This window comes from Schistocerca cancellata, chromosome 3 (genome assembly GCF_023864275.1).
Source record: "Schistocerca cancellata isolate TAMUIC-IGC-003103 chromosome 3, iqSchCanc2.1, whole genome shotgun sequence".
In the NCBI taxonomy this organism is placed as follows: domain Eukaryota; kingdom Metazoa; phylum Arthropoda; class Insecta; order Orthoptera; family Acrididae; genus Schistocerca; species Schistocerca cancellata.
The window spans coordinates 87,778,278-87,795,939 of record NC_064628.1 but is presented as its reverse complement, the minus strand read 5'-3'; the positions used below and the strand labels follow the sequence as shown (position 1 = coordinate 87,795,939).

The 17,662-nt window shown below is 45.3% G+C and overlaps 1 protein-coding gene across 1 annotated transcript in view; it reads left to right on the top strand.

The window, feature by feature from the left end:
- The window catches only part of LOC126176131 (facilitated trehalose transporter Tret1-like), a 172,161-nt gene that overhangs the window by 94,372 nt on the left and 60,127 nt on the right, over positions 1-17,662 (top strand). The window contains exon 6 of the mRNA XM_049923269.1: positions 9,306-9,414. Within this exon, the coding sequence (XP_049779226.1) occupies positions 9,306-9,414 (109 nt within the window). The remainder of the gene's footprint in view (positions 1-9,305; positions 9,415-17,662) is intronic.

The window sequence follows — 17,662 nt, the reverse complement described above, 5'->3', positions numbered from 1 at the left end:
CAAATCTGACTGGTTATAACTTCCTTTTTATTTTGATTTCAATTCCTTACTTGTTAACAAATGTGTTGTGACATCGGCCTCAGTTGGGCTTCGCAACCAACCAAAGGGTATGCAGGCCAGCTCGTATTTAATTCTTCAGCAATTGTGGCGTGCGTAGCCTGGTGCTGTAGTTCCTTCTCTAGATTGTCGCACAGATGACAAAATGGTAGATATCGAAATAGACGACAGAGGGATAGAGAAACAATTAAAATCGCTCAAAAGAGGAAAGGCCTCTGGACCTGATGGGATACCAGTTCAATTTTACACAGAGTACGCGAAGGAACTTGCCCCCCTTCTTGCAGCGGTGTACCGTAGGTCTCTAGAAGAGCGTAGCGTTCCAAAGGATTGGAAAAGGGCACAGGTAATCACCATTTTCAAGAAGGAATATCGAACAGATGTGCAGAACTATAGACCTATATCTCTAACGTCGATCAGTTGTAGAATTTTGGGACACGTATTGTGTTCGAGTATAATGACTTTTCTGGAGACTAGAAATCTACTCTGTAGGAATCAGCATGGGTTTCGAAAAAGACGGTCATGTGAAACCCAGCTCGCGCTATTCGTCCACGAGACTCAGAGGGCCATAGACACGAGTTCCCAGGTAGATGCCGTGTTTCTTGACTTCCGCAAGGCGTTCGATACAGTTCCCCACAGTCGTTTAATGAACAAAGTAAGAGCATATGGACTATCAGACCAATTGTGTGATTGGATTGAGGAGTTCCTAGATAACAGGAGGCAGCATGTCATTCTCAATGGATAGAAGTCTTCCGAAGTAAGAGTGATTTCAGGTGTGCCGCAGGGGAGTGTCATAGGACCGTTGCTATTCACAATATACATAAATGACCTGGTGGATGACATCGGAAGTTCACTGAGGCTTTTTGCAGATGATGCTGTGGCGTATCGAGAGGTTGTAACAATGGAAAATTGTACTGAAATGCAGGAGGATCTGCAGCGAATTGACGCATGGTGCAGGGAATGGCAATTGAATCTCAATGTAGACAAGTCTAATGTGCTGAGAATACACAGAAAGATAGATCCTTTATCATTTAGCTACAAAATAGCAGGTCAGCAACTGGAAGCAGTTAATACCATAAATTATCTGGGAGTACGCATTAGGAGTGATTTAAAATGGAATGATCATATAATGTTGATCGTCGGTGAAGCAGATGCCAGACTGAGATTCATTGGAAGAATCCTAAGGAAATGCAATCCGAAAACAAAGGAAGTAGGTTACAGTACGCTTGTTCGCCCACTGCTTGAATACTGCTCAGCAGTGTGGGATCCGTACCAGATAGGGTTGATAGAAGATATAGAGCAGATCCAACGGAGAGCAGCGCGCTTCGTTACAGGATCATTTAGTAATCGCGAAAGCGTTACGGAGATGATAGATGAACTCCAGTGGAAGACTGCAGGAGAGACGCTCAGTAGCTCGGTTCGGGCTTTTGTCAAAGTTTCGAGAACATACCTTCACCGAAGAGTCAAGCAGTATATTGCTCCCTCCTACGTATATCTCGCGAAGAGTCCATGAGGATAAAATCAGAGAGATTAGAGCCCACACAGAGGCATACCGACAATCCTTCTTTCCACGAACAATACGAGACTGGAATAGAAGAGAGAACCGATAGAGGTACTCAAGGTACCCTCCGCCACACACCGTCAGGTGGCTTTCGGAGTATGGATGTAGATGTAGATGAAGATGTAGAGGTCTACAGTAGTGGTGGGGTGGACTGCTACATGATGTAGCGCAACGATGCATTTCCACAGCCGGCTAGACGACGGGAAGCGAGCTGCTGTCACAACACACCCATCCGGAGCCATTAGCAGCACTTCCGACTTCCACCAGCGCCGTACAGTCGTCAATCATATTTGTGGCCAAGCAGGTAGAGCCTCACAGAGTTAACAAATATTGAATTACTTCGTTTAATTTTAAGTTGCTAATTGCAAAACAATATGAACATGCACAAGATACTAAAATTAGGTTCCGAAAAGTGGAACATCAAATTGAAAAAGAAATACTTTTCTGCTTCTAGAGACTGAAAAGTGTTTTTGATATATATGTACACCTTTTGTATTATCGGAAAATAGGGGAGATAGTGTCAGAGACATGATACGTGAATTGGAGTGGCAATCATTAGAACAAAGGCGTTTTTCGTTGCGACGGGATCTTCTCATGAAATTTCAATCACCAGTTTTCTCCTCCGATTGCGAAAACGTTCTGTTGGCACCCACCTACATAGTGATAAATGATCATCGCGAGAAAATAAGAGAAAAATTTAAGTGCTCGTTTTTCCCGCGCGCCTTTCGAGAGTGGAACAGTAGACAGACAGCTTGAAGGTGGTTCATTGAACACTCTACCAGGCACTTTATTGTGAATAGCAGAGTAATCACGTAGATGTAGATGTAGACCTATTTTTCATTTAACAGTAAGTCCATTCGCATTTCTGTATGAAATATTAATTTATTTTTATTCTATCAATAATTAAAAAGAAAGATTCTTTTTTCTCAAACATCATGATTCAAATTTTGTTACATAACTTTTGTATTCCATAATAAAGATGGAATTTAAATTAAAGGAAAAAAGTGTTTACAGCTAGTGAGATTCGAGCCTGTGGTAATACTACTTAAGAAACTAACAACTTAATTTCATTATACACTGACGGGAAATAATTCAGCACCAAAAACTAATGAACGCAGAGTTACGAAATTTCGGGAATACTTTTTTGTGGGTACGATATTTAAGTGATTAACGTGGCAAGATCACGGGTTAATGTAAGTACGAGATAAGTCATTGCATATGTGGAACGCTGTTATATTAATAACCAGTGCAACTGCTAGAATTTTGAATCCAACCATGCAAAAGAGCGGGCGTTGTTATGCACACTTGTCGGATATCAGTTTGGGGGATGTAGTTTCATGCCTGCGGCACCTGGTCGGTCAGTTAGGGACGGTTAATGGAGTGGACGCTGGACGCTAGAGTTGCCGTCCGATGATGTCCCATATGTGCTCGATTGGAGACTGATCTCGTGATCGAGCAGGTCAAAGCAACACGTCGACACCCTGTAGGGGACGTTGGGTTATAACAGCGGTATGTGGGGGAATGTTATCCTATTGGAAAACAGCCCCTGGAATGCTGTTCACGAACGACAGCACAACATGTCGAATCACCAGACTGAGACACAAATTTGCAGTCAGGGGGCGTGGCATAACAATAAGTGTGTTCCTGCTGTCATACGAAATCGCACTCCAGACCATAACTCCAGGTGTAACTCCAGTGTGTCTATCACGCAGGAAGGTTTGTTGTAGGCCCCCAGTTGCCCTTCTAACACACACGACCATCACTGGCACCGAGGCCGATCGAGCTTTCATCTTGCCCTCCAATAAATTCCCGATTGACACCACTGAAGTTGCAGATGACTATAGTTTGGGGTCAGTGGAATTCACAATACAGGGGGTCTGGCTTGGAGCTCTCCTTGAAGTAAGGTTTGTTGTAGGCCCCCAGTTGCCCTTCTAACACACACGACCATCACTGACACCGAGGCCGATCGAGCTTTCATCTTGCCCTCCAATAAATTCCCGATTGACACCACTGAAGTTGCAGGTGACTATAGTTTGGGGTCAGTGGAATTCACAATACAGGGGGTCTGGCTTGGAGCTCTCCTTGAAGTAAGGTTTGTTGTAGGCCCCCAGTTGCCCTTCTAACACACACGACCATCACTGGCACCGAGGCACATCGAGCTTTCATCTTGCCCTCCATAAATTCCCGATTGACACCACTGAAGTTGCAGATGACTAAAGTTTGGGGTCAGTGGAATTCACAATACAGGGGGTCTGGCTTGGAGCTCTCCTTGAAGTAAGGTTTGTTGTAGGCCCCCAGTTGCCCTTCTAACACACACGACCATCACTGGCACCGAGGCAGATCGAACTTTCATCTTGCCCTCCATAAATTCCCGATTGACACCACTGAAGTTGCAGATGACTATAGTTTGGGGTCAGTGGAATTCACAATACAGGGGGTCTGGCTTGGAGCTCTCCTTGAAGTAAGGTTTGTTGTAGGCCCCCAGTTGCCCTTCTAACACACACGACCATCACTGGCACCGAGGCAGATCGAGCTTTCATCTTGCCCTCCATAAATTCCCGATTGACACCACTGAAGTTGCAGATGACTATAGTTTGGGGTCAGTGGAATGCACAATACAGGGGGTCTGGCTTGGAGCTCTCCTTGAAGTAAGGTTTGTTGTAGGCCCCCAGTTGCCCTTCTAACACACACGACCATCACTGGCACCGAGGCCGATCGAGCTTTCATCTTGCCCTCCAATAAATTCCCGATTGACACCACTGAAGTTGCAGGTGACTATAGTTTGGGGTCAGTGGAATTCACAATACAGGGGGTCTGGCTTGGAGCTCTCCTTGAAGTAAGGTTTGTTGTAGGCCCCTAGTTGCCCTTCTAACACACACGACCATCACTGGCACCGAGGCAGATCGAGCTTTCATCTTGCCCTCCATAAATTCCCGATTGACACCACTGAAGTTGCAGATGACTAAAGTTTGGGGTCTGTGGAATTCACAATACAGGGGGTCTGGCTTGGAGCTCTCCTTGAAGTAAGGTTTGTTGTAGGCCCCCAGTTGCCCTTCTAACACACACGACCATCACTGGCACCGAGGCCGATCGAGCTTTCATCTTGCCCTCCAATAAATTCCCGATTGACACCACTGAAGTTGCAGATGACTATAGTTTGGGGCCAGTGGAATTCAAAATACAGGGGGTCTGGCTTGGAGCTCTCCTTGAAGTAAGGTTTGTTGTAGGCCCCCAGTTGCCCTTCTAACACACACGACCATCACTGGCACCGAGGCAGATCGAGCTTTCATCTTGCCCTCCATAAATTCCCGATTGACACCACTGAAGTTGCAGATGACTATAGTTTGGGGTCAGTGGAATGCACAATACAGGGGGTCTGGCTTGGAGCTCTCCTTGAAGTAAGGTTTGTTGTAGGCCCCCAGTTGCCCTTCTAACACACACGACCAACACTGGCACCGAGGCAGATCGAGCTTTCATCTTGCCCTCCAATAAATTCCCGATTGACACCACTGAAGTTGCAGATGACTATAGTTTGGGGTCAGTGGAATGCACAATACAGGGGGTCTGGCTTGGAGCTCTCCTTGAAGTAACCGATTTGTAACAGTTCACTGTGTCACTGTGATCCCAATTCCTCATCAAATTCCTGCTGCAGATGCAGTACGACGCGCCAGAGCCACACGCCGAACACCATGGTTTTCACTCTCTGTAGCGCCACACTGCCGTCTTCTTGCGACCATACAGTCCCATGACCACCGCTACCAAATGTCTGTGCAGTGGCTGCAGTTCTGCCAAGACTTCCTGCAATATCGCAGAAAGAACATCTCGTAACGCTATTACATGACCTCGTTCAATCTCAGCGAGGCGTTGATAATGGCGTCTTTGTCGCCTGAAAGACATTCCTGACTTACATCAACTAACGACGTCCAGTCTCAAAGGTAACGAAAGTTGCGACCGCTGCAGAGTGTGTATAAAACAAACCTGATTTACGTCCCCATAATGGTGCTACTAGCGCCATTCTTATGGGGTTGGCTCAAAAACAAATAGGCATCATCTTTGGGGTATAGAAACACCCAACAACTTTCGTTTGTATCGCACATCTCCTTCTTGGTCTTGACAATTTTTTCCGTCAATGTGTTATTTAAGTCTGTACAGCACTCTCATTAAAATTCTGATAATGACGCAGGTCAGCACTGCTTCAATTACTTCTTTCCTGGTATTGTCACTTCGGACTTCTTTGTATGGCACAATATTTTCATTACGTTTCTGCTTTCCTTGCACCGTTTCCTTGTTTCCTTCTGTTTCTCTCCATATCCTGTATTATGTTCAAACTTCTTGGCCTAATCTATTGTATCGTAAATCAGGGCGAACCCAGTCGACTTTTCCATCTCCAAATTCTGTGTAGAAGTCAAATACAAACGCCATATTTGATGTAACTTAAAACATTTTAGCATTTTTCTCCCTTATGTTTGTTTTCTTCACAGGTGGCAATCCTGGATGGAAATCACCGACAACCGCCAGCTTTCGACATAAAATCGGATTTGTCTGAATCCTGTCGTTTGAATAGTTGTTCGCTCGCTCATTATTAGTTCAATGTAAAAGTATCGGAGGAAAGAAACGGTACACTCAAAGTGCTATCTCAAATATAAACCAAGAGAAAGGAACACAAAAATATTGAACCAAAGAACGGCGGAGCTATCTTAGAAATGAGAATTTGTGCTGGGCCAGGACTCGAACCCAAACTTCCCACTTATCGCGGGCACTCACTTTAACCACTTCGGCTATCCGTGCTTGACCCCATACCGAGCCAATCTTCCTTATGTCAAAGTGTTTACGTCCCATAATACTTGCACACCGTTTGTGTGATTCTAGCATAAAGAGCTACATCGTTTATCTCCTCAGTTCGACTTACTTTGGTGTGAAGTATATACACTCCTGGAAATTGAAATAAGAACACCGTGAATTCATTGTCCCAGGAAGGGGAAACTTTATTGACACATTCCTGGGGTCAGATACATCACATGATCACACTGACAGAACCACAGGCACATAGACACAGGCAACAGAGCATGCACAATGTCGGCACTAGTACAGTGTATATCCACCTTTCGCAGCAATGCAGGCTGCTATTCTCCCATGGAGACGATCGTAGAGATGCTGGATGTAGTCCTGTGGAACGGCTTGCCATGCCATTTCCACCTGGCGCCTCAGTTGGACCAGCGTTCGTGCTGGACGTGCAGACCGCGTGAGACGACGCTTCATCCAGTCCCAAACATGCTCAATGGGGGACAGATCCGGAGATCTTGCTGGCCAGGGTAGTTGACTTACACCTTCTAGAGCACGTTAGGTGGCACGGGATACATGCGGACGTGCATTGTCCTGTTGGAACAGCAAGTTCCCTTGCCGGTCTAGGAATGGTAGAACGATGGGTTCGATGACGGTTTGGATGTACCGTGCACTATTAAGTGTCCCCTCGACGATCACCAGTGGTGTACGGCCAGTGTAGGAGATCGCTCCCCACACCATGAGGCCGGGTGTTGGCCCTGTGTGCCTCGGTCGTATGCAGTCCTGATTGTGGCGCTCACCTGCACGGCGCCAAACACGCATACGACTATCATTGGCACCAAGGCAGAAGCGACTCTCATCGCTGAAGACGACACGTCTCCATTCGTCCCTCCATTCACGCCTGTCGCGACACCACTGGAGGCGGGCTGCACGATGTTGGGGCGTGAGCGGAAGACGGCCTAACGGTGTGCAGGACCGTAGCCCAGCTTCATGGAGACGGTTGCGAATGGTCCTCGCCGATACCCCAGGAGCAACAGTGTCCCTAATTTGCTGGGAAGTGGCGGTGCGGTCCCCTACGGCACTGCGTAGGATCCTACGGTCTTGGCGTGCATCCGTGCGTCGCTGCGGTCCGGTCCCAGGTCGACGGGCACGTGCACCTTCCGCCGACCACTGGCGACAACATCGATGTACTGTGGAGACCTCACGCCCCACGTGTTGAGCAATTCGGCGGTACGTCCACCCGGCCTCCCGCATGCCCACTATACGCCCTCGCTCAAAGTCCGTCAACAGCACATACGGTTCACGTCCACGCTGTCGCGGCATGCTACCAGTGTTAAAGACTGCGATGGAGCTCCGTATGCGACGGCAAACTGGCTGACACTGACGGCGGCGGTGCACAAATGCTGCGCAGCTAGCGCCATTCGACGGCCAACACCGCGGTTCCTGATGTGTCCGCTGTGCCGTGCGTGTGATCATTGCTTGTACAGCCCTCTCGCAGTGTCCGGAGCAAGTATGGTGGGTCTGACACACGTGTTCTTTCCAGGAGTGTAGTTAGTGCAGTGTCCGTATTTGGTGGTGTCTATATAGTTCGATGCAAACGTTCTTCAGAGATGCATCTATTTTAATATAGCTCTAGATCCTCAGCAATGTGTGTTCCTTCAGATACGCATGCAGCTCTATGTATTTGAAAATTGCAAATCGAATACGATATTACTTCACCTGTAAGGTTTACTATTGTAACCTCCGCGCAAAAATATGTAAATGGTAATGTAAATGAGCCAAGAGTAACCTTCCCACAGAAAATACAATTTATAATTAAATGAATTTTAATATTGTAAACTCTGAACAAAATTGGTTCCGATTTATAGTCTCTGTGCAAAGAATGCATTCACACTTAATATTCCCACAACATTCTTTTCTTATTTAATGTCAAGATCGAAACAGAAAAATTCCTAAACACCAAAATAATAAAAAAAGGTTCTGTAACATGATAAATTTTATGAGGACAGCAGCGCTGACCTTCGGCCCTGTATTCTGAATTAAATAAAAAAGCAAAAATTCTCACCTCAATAAAACTGCAATTATACCTGCTCTTAAATTAGTCATTTTTCGACACAGCTTCGTGCAATGCTGGCGTATATATATATATTTTTTTTATTCTTGGATGCAATGATAATGCATTGGAAATTCTTTAAAATGAAATGTATGCTTTTCTTTAAAAGAGTTGCTTTATATTATAAAAATTATTATTGGTGCATTTTTTGGAACAAATTAAATTACAATTAACATACATTATTAAATATGCGCAAGGCTGCTTCTTTATCTTCTACAACACTCATCCTCCAGAGTCCTGACCAGAGCAGACTGCCGACACGCGCAGGCACGCGCCGACTACTGTCGACTGACTGCTACTACTGTCGACTCGCGCAGTCAAGCGCAGACTAGCAACAACTAACGATAAACTACTCTCTGGTCAGAGATTCTGTCATGCCTCGCCCATCGCTGGCAATGTATACGTCTTTCACTATGGACACATGAAAATTTGTGCCAGACCAGTACTCGCATCCGGGCTTCCCACTTATCGATTGTGGACACCTTAACCACTTCGGCTATCTATGCACACCTCACGGGCAGACAAAAACTTCCATATCTCATAGTATCTATGTCCTATAGCGCTTGCACTGTGTGATTCCTGCTTACGGAAAAAGAATATTCTTCTCATAAGTCCGCCTTGCTTTTGCGCGAAATACAGTTAGTGCAGTGTCTGTAGTTGATAGTAACTGTACAGTTCGCTCTATGCATGTGTGACATTTGCGTCGAACTATACGGATACTGTTAGATACACACACTCCACTAACCCCTATGATGCGTAACACTAAAATAACTTTAACGCATCTTTATGTTTCAGACTGTTCTGGCTGTGTATTTCTACCTGAGTGACACGGGAAAAAACGTCGAAGACATCGGCTGGCTTCCACTCACTGCTCTGGTCTTCTACATCATCACCTACACTTCAGGTTTGTCGTTGAACTCCGACCGCAATTTATGAGTTTTTTTCTAATGGGAAAAGCGTTCAGATCTATTGTGTGCAGACAAGGTGTGTCAAATGAAACATCTGAAACATGAATTGCGGGATATAACATGCTGTGAATAAAAATGTAAACTCATGATGATTTAATTTTGGGATGCATCAAAAACCAGTTCTTGAATAACACTAAATTAAATTGATCGTCCAGAACTGATAATCAATGAAATTTCTCTTTTTCTTTTCATTCTTTAAGGGAATTGTAACTGCCTGATTACATTAACTTCTCATGGCATTTATTCACCAATTACTATAGTAAACAGACACTGTGTTAGAGGCTTGAAGAGCTACTAGTTAGTCACTCATGCGGAAGACAGCTTACTGTGCTCAGAGCATGAGAATGGGAATTTGGGTATAGCGACTCCAGCCCATACTTTAAGCATTCGCAGCTAATCAGCGAAATTCAGAAATGCAAGATGGCTGTTCTAGCCGTGTTGAGCTATTGGGAAATTGAAACAAATAAAAAAATAAAAAATCAAGATAGCAGAAGCAAATGGTTCAAATGGCTCTGAGCACTATAGGACTCAACTGCTGAGGTCATTAGTCCCCTAGAACTTAGAACTAGGTAAACCTAACTAACCTAAGGACATCACAAACATCCATGCCCGAGGCAGGATTCGAACCTGCGACCGTAGCGGTCTTGCGGTTCCAGACTGCAGCGCCTTTAACCGCACGGCCACTTCGGCCGGCTAGCAGAAGCAGCTACTCTGCTTACAGCCATTATGGTGCCATGTTCAAAACTATGTGAAAGGTATCAAATTTCCACAATTCGGAAAGTAGATCAACGATCAGAATGTTTTGTATCATTTTCAATCTGAACGATCTGAATTTCGTGCCATGTTAACTATCCGTATTATTTAACAAAAAATTATGTAAAAGGTGTGATTTGCGGTATTTTCGTATCTCAAATATGAAAGCCTAGATGTCAGCAATACACACACACACATTTATGGGTCAAAAAGTGCTTGTGAACGTTCTCAGTTTCACCTCTTCTAAACATTCTGCGTGGTGTCTGTTTGCTCTATATCGTGTCTCCCTACCACTTTCGCGCAACGACGCTCTGAGCGTGTTTTTTAGGGAATTGACTAGTTTCAACCTGGGACCTGTTGCTGGTAAGAAGACGCCAGACCACACATGACATGTAGAGTTCAGAAGAGTTCAGTGAGACTAGCGATGATCTAACCAAATACTTAATGATTTCAGCGTCAGCTCCACTGCACTCCCTGTAAAAGAATCTTAATACTAACTAAATTTAGTGGAAGGGGTTCAAGGCCTTTCTATTTTTAGTTGGCTGGTAAAATTACGTCGAAAAAGCAGTTAAGTTTACCATTGGAAATTTTATTCTACTCACAAAACATTGTTTATAAATTGCACTATTGATAAAAGGAAATGTTTTAATACAGGATGGTAAAAACCAGCTGCGTTCAACAAAAATGTGAACGAATATTCCCTGAATGGGTTTCCAAGTTCTACAATGGATCGAAGGATGACCTATGCCATATCACATCTGTAATCTAGGTTTAAATTAAGTTTCACAAAAGAGAAAACTATCAAAATGGTCTACAGTGACCCTCAATTATCTTTAATTACTTATCTAACTTGTCGTAAATTACAGTGGCTGATGTGGCTTCTCAATAACCATATAACAGAAAAATCATCGCGTTTCAGATTTTTACTTCAAATGGCAAATGTGAACACCATGAGCTTTAATTGACGATCGACACTAGTATTACGCAAAAAGGGGTTGTAACAGATGAGACTTCTGCAGTACTGAGTGAAGCCTTATGCGCTCAAAAATGCGGCATCGTGTGCGTTCATTACCCTGTCGGTGTTCGTCAGGGGGCGGCGAGCAGCACAGCTCTGCTCACCTCACCGTCTCGGAAGCAACTCGCTCTTAACTTCTCCTTACTACAATTTACCAAAGTTGATTTAAAAAAAAACTATCTGGCTGTGTTTTCATCTGACCAATCAGCGTCTCAATGTTAACCTTAAGCTCCGCCTACAAAAGTTATGTCTATCCAATGAGAAACGTTATACTTTTCGTGGTGGGGCAATGTTTTTAAAGTTTGCAACGTAACAGAGACGCGAAAAAGTCTCATGCTAAAACTTGCAACTGGTGTGGTCCTTTTAGCGTTATCGTAAGATCTATACTGTTCTTCTGGAGGGCTCTAGCTTTTAACATGGGCTGGGGGGTGGTCCTAACGTAACAGAGACGCGAAAAAGTCTCACTCTAAAACTTGCGGGTGGTGTGGTCCTAGCAGTTAGCTGGCGACGTGGGTGTCCATCTGTCCCTTATCGTAGGGCCTTCCAGCTTAACACGGTTCTGCTCTCGGCTTCCGTTCTCATTTCTCCCCTCAGAACTGAGTCTGTCTCACGGTGGGAAGGTATGACATGCATTTAGGCATTCTTGTGTTAGTCTGTGGTATTCCATTTGCTCACTCGTTACTCGTATTACTCTGGTCAATTTAATGTCACGATTTATTCGGAGCTATGTGACATACTACTGGATTTGCTTATCATGTCAGGGTTTTCATGGAAGGTGTTGGATTTGCCTGACGCCTTACACTCTATACTATATTTACTTGGTGTAAGGCACAGTGGACCCTCAAATTAAATATTTCCACGTCTAAATTGTTTTACAAAAGATATGATAGTTATCAAGTGTCATAATATTAATTTAGTGTCTAAAATGCCCACAAAAATACTTGAGCAACACAAAAATACGATGTTTATGTAAATTGTCACAATGTTGTCCCCCCCCCCCCCACACACACAGACGTGTGTGTGTGTGTGTGTGTGTGTGTGTGTGTGTGCGTGTGTGTGTGTGTGTGTGTATGTGTGTGTGCGTGTGTGTGTGACAAAATTTATACCTAAAACATGACCATGTACTCTTAAATTAATTGGCTCATGCTATTTCCACATCTAAACTGTTACAAATCACTTGTGGCAATAAAATCATCTTATTCAGCAAGATGACACGCAATTTTTAGACCTACATGGGGCAATGTATAAAAATAAACCTGACCAAGGCTATGTGTGTTCAAAAACCACCCCGATTAAAATACTATTCTAAGCAGACAGACACAAAAGAATACACAGTCTGAATTTGAATAGGTCAGAAGTCCACTACACGCAGGAGGCGGCTACATGGGTAGCAGCGGCTGTGTGGCGCCATTACTGAAACTCCACCAGTTTGAACAGTCCTCTGCTGACATGCAGGGTCCATGGATGCATACCCATACCCGTCCAATCGCTCGATACAATTTGAAACAAGACTCGTCCGGCCAGACAACATGTTTCCAGCCATCAACAGTCCAATGTCGGTGTTCACGGGCCCAGGCGAGGCGTGCCGTTATCAATGGTACACGAGTGGGCCTTAGGCACCGAAAGCCCATATCGATTATGTTACGTTGAATGGATCGTTCGCTGACACTTGTTGATGGCCCAGCTTTGAAATCTGCAACAATTTGCGGAAGGGTTGCACTTCTGTCACGTTGAACGATTCTCTTCAGTCGTCGTTGGTCCCGTTCTTGTAAGATCTTTTTCCGGCCGCAGCGATGTCGGAGATCCGATATTTCACCGCATTCCTGACATTCACGGTACACTCGTAAAATGGTAGTACGGGGAAATGCCCACTTCATCACTAACTCGGAAATGCTGAGTTCCACCGCTCTTGCGCCGACTATAGCCCCACATTCAAACTCGCTTAAATCTTGATAATCCGGCATTGTAGCAGCGATAACCGATATAACAACTACGCCAACACTTGTTGTCGCATGTACGCGTTTCCGACTGCAGTGCCGTATTCTACCTGTTTACATATCTCTCTATTTGAATATGCATGCCTATACCAGTTTCTTTGGCGCTTCAGTGTACTAGTTCTATCCTTGTACCCCGGAGCCGTCACCTTGTTTTCAAAGTTCAATATCTGTGCCTTACTTGTTGACAGGATCAAGGAAGTTCTATCTCTGACTCGTGGATGAAAGTTCAGTCTTTGCATCAACTGTAAAATAACACTTTAAATAAACCAATAATTTTTTACATTCTTTGCAAAATATGCTAAGATTTGCCCTGTACTAGAACAAAACACACATGGCTCTTTTATTGGCTAGACAGGTGTAACTTACAGGTTAGGGTACATTTTGAAACGTACCAAGGCTGACCACTCTGAGGCAATATGCCACTTCTTACTGTGTATTTACTGTCGTTTTTCTTTATTTCATTAACAGTGATATATAAATTACAATAATTTATTTGAAGTCATCTATCTGATATAAAAGTTAGCTGTTACGCTCTGTGAAGTAACATCTGCGATTTGGTTTATATTCCAAAGTCTGTGATAGTTATATTGTGAAGTTCGTTTTTGTTCTCTGATGCTCTGGAAGTTATTATTCGTGAGAAGCAGCTCAACTGAAATTCTCATACTTCATTGTATCTCCTGGAGTGAGAGGGAAATGTGAAGATATACAGGGTGTAAACGGTATAAGGCGCCAAAATTATACAGATGGAACATCTCGCATTGCTTGACAAAAAAGTCTAGTAATATGTTTGCATATTTCCTACTGTTGTCCCAGAAAAACACAGTTCGTCTCAGGATAATGGTTTTGGAAAAATAGATACTTGGCCGTGCAAGTACGTAAGCAATCGGTTCCTGTCATTGCCCGCTGCGCGTATTCACATCGCGAGCGTAAATCGCAAACACATACGCAACTCCGGCCTGAGTGGCTGCGTCATTGTAATACACCGAGCGACGACAGTAGGCGAGTAACCTGTGCAGATGTTATTGCAACTCTGTTAACTGTTAGGATGCAAAGGAGATTTACTATAGCTGAACTATGCGATATGCATTTAATTTATGGTGAGGCAAAAGGTATTGCAAGGGCAGCTGTACGAGTTTATCGAGAACGCTTCCCACAACGACGACTTCCTGCACGAAAGACATTTGCTGCTGTGTGCCAAAGGTTTGTGTCATTGTAATTCTCTACTTGTATGCGATTATTGTGGATTTACATCTTAATAAAGTACAGGAGTTGTCTGCACCTTTGTAAATTTTCGTCCGTATGCGAAACGTATCTTCTGTTCTGATATGCTTTCCGTTTTTGTTACATCATGACAGAATACAACTGACGAGTACGTATTTAATTTCCTTAGATTGAGAGATACTGGCTCTTTACTGCCCCGCGCAGAAGGCAGAGGCCCACAACGCGCCGATCGGATCGTACATTGGAAGCTGAGGAAAGGATTCTGGACCGCATCCAGGAGGATCCTTCTCAGAGTACTAGAAGCATCGCCCGCCACGAGGGTATATCGCACACTATCGTTCATTGCTCTTTGCAAGAGGAGCGTCTGCGGCCTTACCACATTCAACGCGTACAAGCATTGGAAGAACAAGATTTCCCTCCACGACGTGAATTCTCAGAGTGGTTTTTGTTACACAGTGCGCAGCATGATTTTGTCAACAAAATACTCGTCACAGATGAAGCGTGTTTCACTCGCGACGCCGGCCGCGTTGGTCTCGCGGTTCTAGGCGCGCAGTCCGGAACCGTGTGACTGCTACGGTCCCACGTTCGAATCCTGCCTCGGGCATGGATGTGTGTGATGTCCTTAGGTTAGTTAGGTTTAAGTAGTTCTAAGTTCTAGGGGACTGATGAACACAGCTGTTAAGTCCCATAGTGCTCAGAGCCATTTCACTCGCGACGGAATAACCAATTTCCATAACATGCACACGTCGAGTGTACACAATCCTCGTCACGTAGTGGCAACACATTTTCAGCGACGATTTTTCGTAAATGTGTGGGCGGGTATGCTCGATATTTACATTATTGGGCCCTATGTTTTACCTGCACGTTTGACTGGTAACTACACTCCTGGAAATTGAAATAAGAACACCGTGAATTCATTGTCTCAGGAAGGGAAAACTTTATTGACACATTCCTGGGGTCAGATACATCACATGATCACACTGACAGAATCACAGGCACATAGACACAGGCAACAGAGCATGCACAATGTCGGCACTAGTACAGTGTATATCCACCTTTCGCAGCAATGCAGGCTGCTATTCTCCCATGGAGACGATCCTAGAGATGCTGGATGTAGTCCTGTGGAACGGCTTGCCATGCCATTTCCACCTGGCGCCTCAGTTGGACCAGCGTTCGTGCTGGACGTGCAGACCGCGTGAGACGACGCTTCATCCAGTCCCAAACATGCTCAATGGGGGACAGATCCGGAGATCTTGCTGGCCAGGGTAGTTGACTTACACCTTCTAGAGCACGTTGGGTGGCACGGGATACATGCGGACGTGCATTGTCCTGTTGGAACAGCAAGTTCCCTTGCCGGTCTAGGAATGGTAGAACGATGGGTTCGATGACGGTTTGGATGTACCGTGCACTATTCAGTGTCCCCTCGACGATCACCAGTGGTGTACGGCCAGTGTAGGAGATCGCTCCCCACACCATGAGGCCGGGTGTTGGCCCTGTGTGCCTCGGTCGTATGCAGTCCTGATTGTGGCGCTCACCCGCACGGCGCCAAACACGCATACGACCATCATTGGCCCCAAGGCAGAAGCGACTCTCATCGCTGAAGACGACACGTCTCCATTCGTCCCTCCATTCACGCCTGTCGCGACATCACTGGAGGCGGGCTGCACGATGTTGGGGCGTGAGCGGAAGACGGCCTAACGGTGTGCGAGACCGTAGCCCAGCTTCATGGAGACGGTTGCGAATGGTCCTCGCCGATACCCCAGGAGCAACAGTGTCCCTAATTTGCTGGGAAGTGGCAGTGCGGTCCCCTACGGCACTGCGTAGGATCCGACGGTCTTGGCGTGCATCCGTGCGTCGCTGCGGTCCGGTCCCAGGTCGACGGGCACGTGCACCTTCCGCCGACCACTGGCGACAACATCGATGTACTGTGGAGACCTCACGCCCCACGTGTTGAGCAATTCGGCGGTACGTCCACCCGGCCTCCCGCATGCCCACTATACGCCCTCGCTCAAAGTCCGTCAACTGCACATACGGTTCACGTCCACGCTGTCGCGGCATGCTACCAGTGTTAAAGACTGCGATGGGGCTCCGTATGCCACGGCAAACTGGCTGACACTGACGGCGGCGGTGCACAAATGCTGCGCAGCTAGCGCCATTCGACGGCCAACACCGCGGTTCCTGGTGTGTCCGCTGTGCCGTGCGTGTGATCATTGCTTGTACAGCCCTCTCGCAGTGTCCGGAGCAAGTATGGTGGGTCTGACACACCGGTGTCAATGTGTTCTTTTTTCCATTTCCAGGAGTGTATTACCGAACGTTTCTAGGGGAAACATTGTTGTTACCAACGTTGTTAGAAGACATTCCGTTAGGCATACGTCGTTACATGTGGTTCCTCCACGATGGTGCTCCACCCCACATCGGTCACAGAGTACGCAGATTTTTGGATAGTCGATTTCCAGGACGATGGATCGGGCGTTCGGGTCCACGTCGATGGTCAGCACGCAGCCCTGATTTAAATCCACTGGATTTTACTTTTGGGGTCATATGAAGGAACTTGTTTATGCTGAGCCAGTAAATAACGTGGACGAATTGACGCAGAAGATTTTAGATGCTGCCAGTACCATAAAGGCCAATGTGCATCTGTGTGAACGAGTGCGACGAAACTGGGTTCGCCGGAATGAAGCATGTGCAGAAGCGAATGGTCATTTCGAACATTTATTGTAGTATTGGTGTAAGAGGAAACGAAGTAATGGGTTTTCTTTTCGTTACGATGTTGTTGTACAGAAAGAAAATAATATGAATTTAGTATTCGTTATGGCATAGCCGTAAAAAGATGAAACAGTTGACTGTAATTAATCCACAACTATCTACTTGGTGATTGATTGAATGTGTACTAATGGAAATACATTGTGTTTGATATTAGCTTGTCATTACTATTATGATCTTCGTTATCGACTTGTTGAGAAACAGACTGGTTGTATTCAATTCACGAAAGCGAATTACACAACCCAAAAACCGTTTACATTCCTTTTTTCGGTACCACCTGATTATCACACTGTGGGGCGGCGAGTGAGTTGTAAAAATAAATTTGCTGTATAAATGCTTGCAATTCAAAATGTTTGAATCAGTTTCAGGCTTTTAAAATGTTGTGAATGCTGTCTTTCGCCGTTCTCAACACTGGCTCTCTATTTACCTTTTAGC